The sequence below is a fragment of the Crocodylus porosus genome, unplaced genomic scaffold, assembly GCF_001723895.1.
Source record: "Crocodylus porosus isolate Cpor-Errol unplaced genomic scaffold, CroPor_comp1, whole genome shotgun sequence".
NCBI lineage: Eukaryota > Metazoa > Chordata > Crocodylia > Crocodylidae > Crocodylus > Crocodylus porosus.
Genome location: NW_017728922.1, coordinates 789,911 through 801,555, shown reverse-complemented (window position 1 = coordinate 801,555; position 11,645 = coordinate 789,911). Strand labels below are relative to the sequence as shown.

The 11,645-nt window shown below is 49.2% G+C and overlaps 1 protein-coding gene across 1 annotated transcript in view; it reads right to left on the bottom strand.

Moving 5' to 3' along the window:
- Window positions 1–6,372, bottom strand: part of LOC109313096 — an 18,845-nt gene extending 12,473 nt beyond the window's left edge. Inside the window, exons 1-4 of the mRNA XM_019539498.1 lie at window positions 5,876–6,372; window positions 3,485–3,600; window positions 2,461–2,551; window positions 1,611–1,715 (exon numbers count right to left, since the gene is read on the bottom strand). Of these exons, the coding sequence (XP_019395043.1) occupies window positions 1,611–1,715; window positions 2,461–2,551; window positions 3,485–3,600; window positions 5,876–5,952 (389 nt within the window). The 5' untranslated portion in view covers window positions 5,953–6,372. The remainder of the gene's footprint in view (window positions 1–1,610; window positions 1,716–2,460; window positions 2,552–3,484; window positions 3,601–5,875) is intronic.
- Window positions 6,373–11,645: the final 5,273 nt, after the last annotated feature.

Genomic DNA, 11,645 nt, shown 5'->3' with positions numbered 1-11,645 from the left:
CTGCCCGGTGACAGGTGATGTATTTCAAATTGGTTGGCTGACAGCCAACTGGGGCTGACCTCCACTGGCCCAGGTGAACGAGGTCACAGGGGCTATATAGGTTAGGGGGGGAAGGAGGCGGGCTCTCTCTCTCTTCCACCATGAGGTGAAGCAGCGTGACCACGCAGGCGGGCTCCCCAGGGCAGGTGATCGTCTCTGATATGTCCTCCATCAGAGCTCTATATTGAGCAGATTCTTTTTGGTGTTGGGTGGTGGAACCGGAGCTTGCTCCATCCACTCCATGCATTGACCTGGTATTGAAGTGCTTCCAGGACCGGTGCAAAAAAAACAGAAAGGGGGACACAGAGGAGCTTTACCATCTGAAACTGGCTCTCTCTCACCCCAAAACTCATGAGCAAGGAACCGCCTGCCTCCAAAGGGAAACTTCACCGGCCTTTGGAAGATGCTTGTGAGTAAGCTACTCAATCTGATTAGATATCTAGCTGGCAGTAACACAGATGCGTGATCAAAAGGCTACTGCAGCCACACTGTTTGCTCTTTAGGATTTCTAGGATATTGCTCAATCTTGTACCCTATTTTCACCCTACCCCTGTAACCAATAAAGTCCTCCTTTGTGACCGGCAAGGGAGACTTGTTGAAGGGTGGGTCTAAATTATGTCTATGAGACCCCTTAGGTCTGCGGACTAATGGAGACTGTACTTTTTGCCCCCTGACTTGGGGAAGTGCCCCAAGTGCCTGTACTGGGTCGAGTACCCGTCGGACTATTAGGCCTGTGTTTCCCCAAGGACACAGGGCCGAGACAGTCCCTTCTCAGGGTGGTGGCGGCTACGTTACCCCCAGGCTAGCGAGTGTGCTCCGGGAGAGGGGTCGGCCGAGCACAGGGCGCCCCCGGGGAGGTGCTCGGAGCCTGGAAGGTGGTCAGGCGCAGGGAGGTGGGCGGCTCAACGCTGGAGCACCCCCTACTGGCCCGCCACAAGCACTATGCCTACAGTGAATCTAACTTGGTCCAAAATCACCACCTAGCTGTTACAGCAAAACAGGATACATGGAAATACAAAATCTGCAAGCATGAGTTATGCAATTCCAACAACTTTTGAGGTGCCCAAAGCTCATCCTGGACCCTGTTTGGAAAAAGCTGTTAGATGCAATCGAGTGCACTGACCAAAGGTGCTCGGCTGGCTTTTGTGCAGGGAAAGGCAGAAAGTTACCAGGTGACCACAGTAGATGCAAGCTGGCAGCCTGCTCCAAACACGGCTAGCCCAGCAGCATCTGTAAGCAAAGCGAGTCTAGAAATAACATGCCCAGTCAAACATTTCACTAGTCCATGAGCATCTGAGAGGCAGGTAAGGGAAGACTGGGCAAAAGCCATTAGAGGGTCTCCAGGAGAATTTCTTTGCTCAGTATCTGACATTCGTAGAGTTTTGGTGAGCTACAAAGCCTAAGCCTCAGGGAGGTTTCCGAATGGAAACAGGCTTTACTTTTTGCAAATGTTTCCAGAAAAAAATCCCCCATATACCCTGCCTCCACCTCCCACCCAGGTCACTCCCCTCCAACCCTGTTACACTGGGGAAAGGGACCAAAAGGCCACAGAGTTGGCAGCCCACACTCACCAAGTGCCTAGGACGTGGAGTTTACCAGTAAATATCACCTTGACCCCAACTCCAGGAACGCACAATATCTTGACCGGGTAGATGATAATTGTAGCCACGTGCAAGCTGTAAATTGACATCAGAAAAATGGAAGGAAAGAAGCACGGCCAGGCAAAGAGGCAGAGACTCCCACAGGATCCACAACCCCCTTCCATAAACATTAATGGCTGTGGCACAATATATTACATTTGGCAGCCTGACGCTCTAGGGACTTGTCTGCAGGCTGCCCTGCAGCCAGCTCCCTGACTAAAAGCGATGTGCAAAGCAACTGGTCTCCTCGGGGCATTGACCTGAGATTACATCGATTCATGAGAGACGAATGGGTTTGCATTTGCTTCTTCTCTGCCAAAATGATCCCTTCAGGCATGGCCGCTTCTCCAAGCGTTGCAGTGCTGGTAGCCCAGCTACCTAAATGTTGACTGCAGTGCTCTGAGCCCTCCCCTAGCCTCAATAGGACGGACCCCACCCCGTCCCTACTGGAATCCCAGGCTTGCCCATCACAAGAGTTACTGGGGGAGTGAACAACACCCCAACCCCAGCTACTCCGCATGGCCAAACACTGTGTCTTTGCTTTGTGACCCCCTCCCCATGCCCAGAAAACCTCGATTTTGCTGCCAATGCAGCTAGCAGATGCTCCCAGAATTAGCTTGTGATTAACACATGTGGCACTGAACGGGGACCGTCTCCGTGTTGTGATCGGACCATCCCCTGCCCCACGGGGGCCAGGTCTGCAAAAGGGACCTCTGAGCAGTACTGCGATACAGACCACGTTACTTGGGTAGAAGCCGTTACGCTACGATTTGTTGCTCACTCTTTGATAAAGACCGAGGTAAATTTTAATCCAGGGAATGTGATATTCCTTGACTCAGACTCGAAAAGGCCACTCATTAATTCTTCGCAAGCTGTAATGAAAAACACTGCTGTGAGACTCGGTGCTCTGGACCCCGGTTTCCTGTCATAGATAGAAGAACGGCATCGTGCCCTTGCTTTCACGCAGGCTAAGTAGGGCAAAGTCCCCAGGAATCTCAGTCCAGCCTCTGGTTGTGCCCTGGATTCATTGCAGCTGCAAACAACAGACACAGAGATGTCTGCGGCCAGCTCTCAAACAACCTGAATCTGCCACTCTGTTCCCACAGTTGATTGCAAGTGTAAAATTGTAAGTGCAATAGTAGAGGGGAAGGGTTAGCACAGGCCAGTCGCTCCGAACACTCGCTACTGCCCTGACCCAGTAAAAGATGTCCAATTTTAGCACTCGTGCCCAGGGGCACCACTCACAGGACTAGCAGACATGGTACCCAGAACCATCAGCTGCATGTTATAAGGTCGACTACCCTGACCCTTTGCTACACACAAGTTGCACTAGAGATGGCAGCTCCAATGCAGGTGCACAATCTCAGCACAAGTGGAGGCTGCAGTGGAGAAAGACCCCTCAACAGGGTCCTCTTGCCACTGGAAGACTGGGCATCGAGGAGGCCCATCCCAGCTGATCCATGCTCCTGACATGGTCTCCCCCCCATTCCCTTTAAGATGGAGAAGGGACACTGGATGCAGCACTGCACATCAGCTTCGTGTCCCTACACATCAGGAAAGATTAAGACCTTCAAAACGCAATGGGCACAAGCAGGAGGAAGTCTCCAAAGCAACAGGCTAGCTGAGTTTCCTGAAGGAGACAGGAGCTCAGAGGAGCAGGGACTGCAAAAAGATGAATAAGCAACTGCAAAAAAAATAGGCACGGAGCAGAACAAGGATGAGAAGGGGCTGCTGAGATGAGCCTCATCTTCCATGGCCCGGCTGCAGAGTGCATGGTGTGAACACACCCCACGGTTTTTGCTTACCCCTTCCATATGACGACTGAGGGATGATGGCGCTTCCCACTCTCAGCCCTTCAGATGGCATCAGCAGGCCACAGAGGACAAGACCTAAAACCCTGAACATCTTCAGTCCTAATAACCTGCCAAAAACAGTCTCAGTCAGTGCCACGCCACAGGGAAGGGAACAAGGTTTCAGTAGAGACAGGCCCCTTCTTACACTGACAAATTCATGCTCCACCCATCCAGTTATCACCATGAACCCAGCACAGCGTATTCCCATTCCTCTCTCCTACTTTGCTTTCTGCATGTCCTTTCACAGCATCTGATGAAACAAGCTTCAGCTCCCCAAAGTTTCTGTTATCTATAACCTACTTCAGTTAGTCCAAAAGGTGCAAGTCTACCCTGATTTCTAACTGAACCCCTACCACAGACTTACATAATTACAGCAGCTTGGCTTGCTTTGGTACCTACAGAGGACCCCAGAGTCACCACACCTACTGGCATCTCCATCTGTAAATGCCATCCTAACCTGCTAAACACCCTGCATTTCCCAACCACAGACATGGGCATGGAGGAATGGCATCAGAAGGTGGGCTAGAGACAGGCCTGAGTAACACAGCTGGGAGCAAAACAGGCAAGGCGAGACATCTGATAATTACAAATTTGGGCAAAACAAGAACTTCTGGGCCTGACTCTGCTGCCTTGCTCCACAGGGAAGCGGTTATGCCCAGGCAGATGGGGTGCAAACTCCAACCGCTCAGACTGAAGAGCGGACTCTCTGCTCCCAGAGGAAGGTGGCAGGGGCAGGAGGAGAGCATGATGCACGCTGGATCCCAGGTCCTACTCAGACGTGCAATCGCTCCAGAGCAGTTTCCGTTCCTGTAGCCCAAACACACCAGGTTATTTTTCAGTTCCTATCCAAGGCCCCACACCTGCCTCCAGACACAAACATGCACTTTCTTGTGCGCAGACCAGCAAGCACGGAGGCATTCGAACTGAAAGATGAACCTCCCCAGGTGCCCACGCTGAACCGAGCAGCCTCCACCAAGCGTTTTGTTAGACACCATGTGCGTCGCCCAGAATAATCCATTCTACATCATCCCAAAAGTGCCCCATTTGGAGGCATTATTCAGAACCACCTGAGAAAAGCTCTTTCTGTTCATCCATAACCATAAACCGATCCAAACCTGGAGTCCGTATTCAGGAAGAAACCCTCATTTTGGTGGAATAATAACGATAAACTAGAGCTCTGACAGCAGCTATTTACATAATAACCATCCAAAGCGCAGCACTCTGGGCACGCAGTCGACAAAACTCTTCTATGCAGGTGTTTCATTCATGTACTCTCATGACTCATTATTTCCCATGTCCTTTATGCCCAAAGAATCAAAAGGACCTTTCTTGGTACAAAGCGCTCACAAGCAAAGATAACAAACAGGCCAGGAAAAAAAAATACAGGGAAACTGCTCTAATGTCCTCCCATACGGCTAGAAAAATGCAGCCACAACTGAGACATCAAGTGGCCGGAGCCAGGCGCTCAAGCCGGCTCCACGAGGGGGCACGAAAGGCCAGACGTGCACCTCGACAATCTTACTGAAAGCAAAACACAAGGCAGGAAAATGTCTTCGCCCTCCCTGCCCTGCCACAGCCAGCATCACCTTCCTCATTGCATTTCAGTCCCCCGTTACAACAGCACAGCCCTGCCCCAGTCCAAAATCGGGCTGGAGCAGCCCACCACATGCTGCCCCCGCAAAGAAACAAGCACACCGTATTTGTTACCAACAGCAGCCTGAGAGCAGGCGAGTCAACCCCAAAGCCGCCTCCTTCCTGCTGGCAAGCAGGCACCCAACAGCCGTCAGCAAGCCCATTTAAATAGATGCAGTCGTACACCAGACCCACAAATCAGTGACCAAACTGATGATAATTCCTTAATGCTCGGTCTCAGTGGGTCATACTAACCTCCCAAATCAAACAGTCACCCAGGGGATGCCAGCAGACAGAGGCGCCATTCGGAGCAGGGCACTGCCATTGTTCAGACTTGGTCCCTGTTACAAACCCTTTTGCAGGGGAGGCTCACCGGACCTGTTACTCTGCTCATATACTCTATTTTTGGCAAGTCTGCCTCACTTTGGAGGGGGGAAAAAAAGTGACTTCAATTACTCCTGTCCTAGTCTATAGGCCCTGCTTTCTGTGCAAGTTTGCTTGCAATAGAAAAGGAGCTGCACCCTACAAGCGGAGTCAGCACCTATATGATACTCTTCCCACCTGCCCACAGGGTTAAAAAGAAAGGGTCAATCGACTATTTGTTTCAAACGACACCGTTTTCTAATCAGAGCCCCCGCTCCCTTTACCCAAGTTCAAACTCCTCTGCTGCGCCCTCCCTGCACCGCGCAGCTGCATCGGTGACAAAAGAACCTGCTGTTTTGGTGCTGATGAAGACAACGACAACACAGAGGAGCCAGAAAAGAAACAGCAGGAACAGCATTCATCATGTTGGTCAACTTGAGCAAGAATCTGGATGGCTTAAATATCCTTCACGCCAAAAGGCAGGTGACTCAGTAGCACTCAAGTTCTGAGCTTTTGCCCACTGAAATAAATATACCGTGTTAATGAGCATCATGGCCATTAGCAAATAAAAAAGGCCCCAGTAGAAATCAAAGGGCATATCTACATGTGCAATGAATGTGCTTTAGGTAATGCACATTCAATCTAGACTCTCTGTTGTGGGGTACTAGAAAAACGCTCATTAGCCTATTTTAATACACATTCGCTAAAGAGCACATTTTTTTGTGATGCTTTAATGCACATTAAAATAGGCTAATGCACATTAAAGTGCACGTGTAAACACACTCAATGGGACTATTTATGGACTGTTTAGGTGTTTAGGTACTGCTCAGTGCAAGGGTGGACAAACTGGACCTTGGCCAATAGCAAAACTCCTACTGCCCACAGCAAAAGTAGGACTGGTCCCTTTGAGGCATTCAATGGGGTTTGAACCACAGGACTTCTCTGTAAGGACACTGTACCCCTCGCCATGCTCTCAGCACTCACATGGCTCCATGTCCCCAGTGAAGTCCCCTGAAAGCCCATGTCAAACCCAGCAGCAAGTGTCAGGATATAGGCGATACGCCCCATGCACCCAAGATGCAAAGTTACTGGGAGCCATGATGTTATCAGCAGCCATTGTCTGAGCTCTGCTCAGCTCCACAGTTCAACGCACTCTGTGAACAATGGGACAGTTCAAGACAGACACCAGTGATAGCTAACGATACCTTGCCCACCTCTATGCAGAAGGAGAGAGACTCGTGCACAGCTCTAAACATCCATCTTTAAGGAGCCCTGGAGACAAGTTGCAGCAAGAAAAGTTGAGGTTGTATAGTAGGAGGAACTCTCTCATCAGCAGGGTAGTCACACACTGGGACAGGTTTCCCAGAGCGGTAGTGGAGCCTCCATCCTTGCAGGTTTTGAAGACTCAGGTAGACAAAGCCTTGTCTGGGATGATGTAGTTGGGGCTGGTCCTGCTTGGAGTAGGGGGTTGGACTAGATGTGACCTCCTAAGCTCCCTTCACCCCCCCATTTCTATGATCTGCTGTTGTATGGTGATATCACATGCCCTGGAGATGATTTCAGGAGGAGGTGAAAAAATAAATCTTTAGCTTATAGATGAGTATAGATGAAGTTTCCACATTATTCGGCATTTCCTTCCTTTTCCATCTTAGTCTTTAACATACAGCAGCTAGAACAAACACTTCCATCATTAACACACATTCAGCCCAGTCCTCAGAAAGCAGTATCAGCACTGCCCCACTGACCGCAGCAAAGCTGTATTTTATACTAGCTGTTGAAGGGGAGAGCAATAACATTTGTACAGATGAGCAATTGCTATTTGTCTCGATGGGCACAGAGCAAAAGTGAAAAGCAAATGGAAGAAAAGCAGATACAGACAAACCTCGGGGGCCATTTGCTCACCTTTTGTTCCACACTTACTTAGAAAACAAAACCGAGCACTCACGTCTTTAAGCAGAAGCTGGCCCAGTCTTGGCTCTCAGAAGAGAGCCTGCCTCAGTTCAGTTCAAACTGATCCAAGAAAAGACTGAGTTATATCCATGCAATCTGCTCTCTCTGGTTTAAAACCAGCTATACTGGGTAGGTCTGCAAACCAGGTTAAAACTGAATTAAGAATATCCACAGACTCTCACTGTTCCAGCCACATCCATTTAAAACCATGGCTTTTGTATAATTAGTGCAACTGCAATGCAGTACTAGTGACCAGACACGAGATGCTAGGGGAGTCTCTGCTCAAGGGGTAGACTGTTTCTGGTCTTTGCACAGAGGAAAGGATATAAAGTCATTGCAAGATGAGGGTGCTCAAAAAGAAGTGTGTGCGGTTAATGAACAGAGCATGGAACCAGCAGATCTGTTATCCAAGCCTGGCCCGAACGCTGGGCGACTCGGTTAATGCCCCAAAACTCGTGGCAGTGCAAAGTGCTATTTGGAAAATTCAGTGCACTGAAACTGTATTGGCACAGCAGGCAATAGAAGAGTACAGCCAAGGCACAAGAAAAGGGGGACGCGGGGGTATCCATCAGAGCAGGATGGTGCATGGTGTTACCCCCAGGCTCTGATCTGATGGCAGGTCATGATGCCATCTACCCCCTGCCTTTTCCATTGCTCCTCGCTGACTCAGCACCACTCACCTTGCTCATTAAAAGTGCCTCCACCAATGGGGCCATTTGCTGCATTGAAGGACTGGAATCCAGCCACGGTTTTTGGGGAGGGACTGATTGCATCCTTACTGGACAAACTGGAAAAACCTGCACAAAGTTACACTCTGTGCAGGTAATACATGCATGGGGGAGAGTTCCCTCTGTGCACCTACATTATATTAGAGAACTATTGAGCCCCTGCTGCTTCCAAAAAATAAAAGGTGGTCTGAGATCACAGCGAGTAGTTCTCAACAGAGAAAAGGGGGCTTGGTTTCTGCTGTGCCCACCCCCAGCCAAGGGGCACACACACAGCAGCCCGGCTTGCACAATGCAGGCGACATGCCCCATGCGCCTGGACATCGCAGTCAGCCCCAACGTGGGCCGGTGGCCAAGATGCTATCAGCTGCTATTGTCAAAGCACCACTTAGTCCCAGAGTTCAAAGCCACTTCAAAAACAATTGGGCCTTTCTAAAAAAAAGAGGTATAATTACAAGCTACTAAAATGCCAAGGAGCACCGTGGAGTACAAGGCATTGTTGTTTAAGCTCCTGCATCTGCTTCTCTGCATTTTGCATCACATGCCCAGCAGAGCTTTGGCTTGGGTAAGAAAACATTTTCAGCTATTTATAAAACCGTCTCTTTTTTTTTTAAAAAGAGAAAATCATTGGAGATTTCCTTCCACTGCAGAAAAATTCCACTGTGAGGAGAGAGGGAATGGGGGAAAGCATGTCAGGAATCTTCTCTCGCTGGCATCACACAGACCCCTTCTTTCTTGCAAGGGAAAATACAGCTCTCAGATTCCCAGTCTGGTGCAGCCCCTGAAGACTGGTATGTCACTGAGCAGGAATGTGTGCAACGGCAAGCCTTGCAATGGGAAAAAGCTCGGAGGTTTTTCAAACTTGCTGACGTTTATGACGACGATGCTCCAAGTCTTCTCAACTGTCCCCCCCAGACGTATTCCACTTCAATTACCAAATAACATGCCTGAATGCGTGCGTGTCCTTGGCCATTAGCGTGTCATCATCACGGAAAGGACATTACCCACTTTAGCTGAGCATAGTTATACCTCTCCCATAACCAGGTTCCTGAGCACTTGATGCCTGCCTATGAGCATAACACCCCACCAATTTCCCTCTTTCTCTCTCTCACCAGAAGCTCCTTACAATTTTGTGCTCAAGGGTTTTTCCCAGAAAATGCTGGTAGGACTTTGCTTAAAAGACCAAAGTTTCAAAGGAGAGACTGAGAGCCCCCTGCAAAACCCTGTCTCGTGCCTATAAGCCAGGCATTTCTACACACAGTCAAACATGGCCAGATCCCTCTCCCAAGATACTGAATTCCAGCTATCTAGGTGCTCCCGAGGCAGGTCAGTGGGCAAAGTCTCCAGGACATCCAAACAGCACCAAATACGAATCAGGAAAGGGGCTGGGTGTGCAATGAAGGCCTAATTGCTTTCCCTTTGCATTTTCCAAGTAGGAGTGCTTTTCCCTGCAGATACCTCCCACCTTCTGCATTAACAGACTTAGGCCTAATGCAGCTGATGCTACAGCTAATGGCCCGGGGGGGCTGCAAGTCCAGCCAGGCATTAGCATAATACACATCTCTTTTCCATTTCAACTTTCCCCTGTCACACCAGCAGTGAGAGGATAAACACCCCAAGAACCCGCGTGTCCACGGGGCTGGAGGATTGCCCGTCACACCAGAATGGAACGAAGCCACGGGAAAGCTAGATTAAGACAGTGGTGCAGTGTGAAACCAGTGAATCTCTCCGGAGGGATCACACTCAGTGCCAGCAGCAATTGCCGTAACACACACAGGACCCCGAGCGCGAGAATCTGGATGCTCGAGAGCAAGCAGTGAAAGGAGCTACCCCTGCCCCAGTCAACCCCCTCGGGCAAAGGCACTGGTTCCTTCCCAATCATTTCCCAGCTCTCAGACTCATTTTAGCCCTTCCAGCTGTGCTTTCCTGTGATCCTATAGTCTATGCCTTAGTCCCCCACATCTGGAAAGGGTTGTGAGGGGGTTGCACACGCACCATGTGGAAAGGATGATATGGGGACTTAATAGGGTGGCAGCACTTACTACAAGGCATTTCCTTTTGTAATCTTCAGCACTTGTGTACTTAAAATGAGACAAGAGCAGCTGGCTAAGCCGAGAGAAGCCCCTCCATTTATTTATGTTTAAAAAGCCTCTATAATTGGCTGGCACATGGAAAGAATAAAAGTAATTCTGCACATCATGTTTAAGTCGGTCATTTTTTGATCTTTAGTAAAAATGTCTCTGGGTTTGACAAAGGTCTCAGGATCATAAGCTCATAGGAAAGTAAGACTGGAAGGAACTCATGAGGTGACATCTAATCCAGCTCAAGGCAGGATCATTCCTGACTAAGCCATGCCAGCCAAGTGTCTGTCTAACCCGTGCCTGAAAATTTCCAGGGATGGAGATCCCATAAGTTCCCTAGGTAGCCTGTTGCAGTGTTTGACCACCTTCAAGTCAGAAAGATCTTCCTCATCTCCAGCTTCAACTTCCCCTGCTGCAGTTTGAGGCCATTGGTCTTAGCTACCCTCTACGACCACAGAGGACAGTCTGTCTCCATCCTTTCTATAACCACCCTTCAGGCATTTGAAGATTGCAATCAAATCCCTGCCTCAAATCTTCTCTTCCCCTACTGAAGTTACTTGCAAAAGTTAGATGAAAACAGAGGGTTATTTCCCAGTGAGAGGTCTGAGCTCAACCAGTTTAACTTCAAAGCTAAGAGTTTGTGAAGCAAATAAACTTTTTCCTAATCTGGATCTTGGACAGGTAGCTCTACGGGGGGTAACTTGGCTAGGCAGCCAGAAGAGAGTGGTAACAAAGACTCTGAAGTCAACATATTGAGCAAGCCTGCCTGGCCAAGAACAAGGAGAGAAGTGGTCTGCCACTCACCAGAGAGGGAAAGCTAACAAAAGATGATGCAGAGAAGGCCACTGTTGAAGGCTTTCTTTGCTTCAGTCTCCAGTAAAAAGACTTACCGGGACCAGATGGCTGACACAACTAGCATCAATAACAGGAAGGGTTGGCAAGAACTCAGATTAGAGCAGGGAAGAACTAATTAGAGACTGCTTAAATAAATCAGAAGCTTCTGTCTGGGCCTGGTGACATTTCACCACCGAGCAGCTCGGGAATGGACTTAAGCCATCTCAGAGGCATTAGCAATTATCTCTGAGAGCTTGGGGAGGGCAGGTGAGGCTCAAGAAGACTGAAAATGGGCAAAGCTTGTGTCTACCACTAAAATAAGGAAGAAGAATGACCCAGGTGCTAACTGACCAGTCAGCACTAACTTCAACTTGCAAATCACTGAGTAGGTAGTAAAGTGGCACGCGACTAAAACAAATCATGTAACACCAGCCTAATCTCCTCCGACGGCACAGTAAGAGACGCTGTAGATAGGGGAGAAGCAGTAGATGCAACATATCTTTGACTTCAGTAAGCCTTTGGACGTGT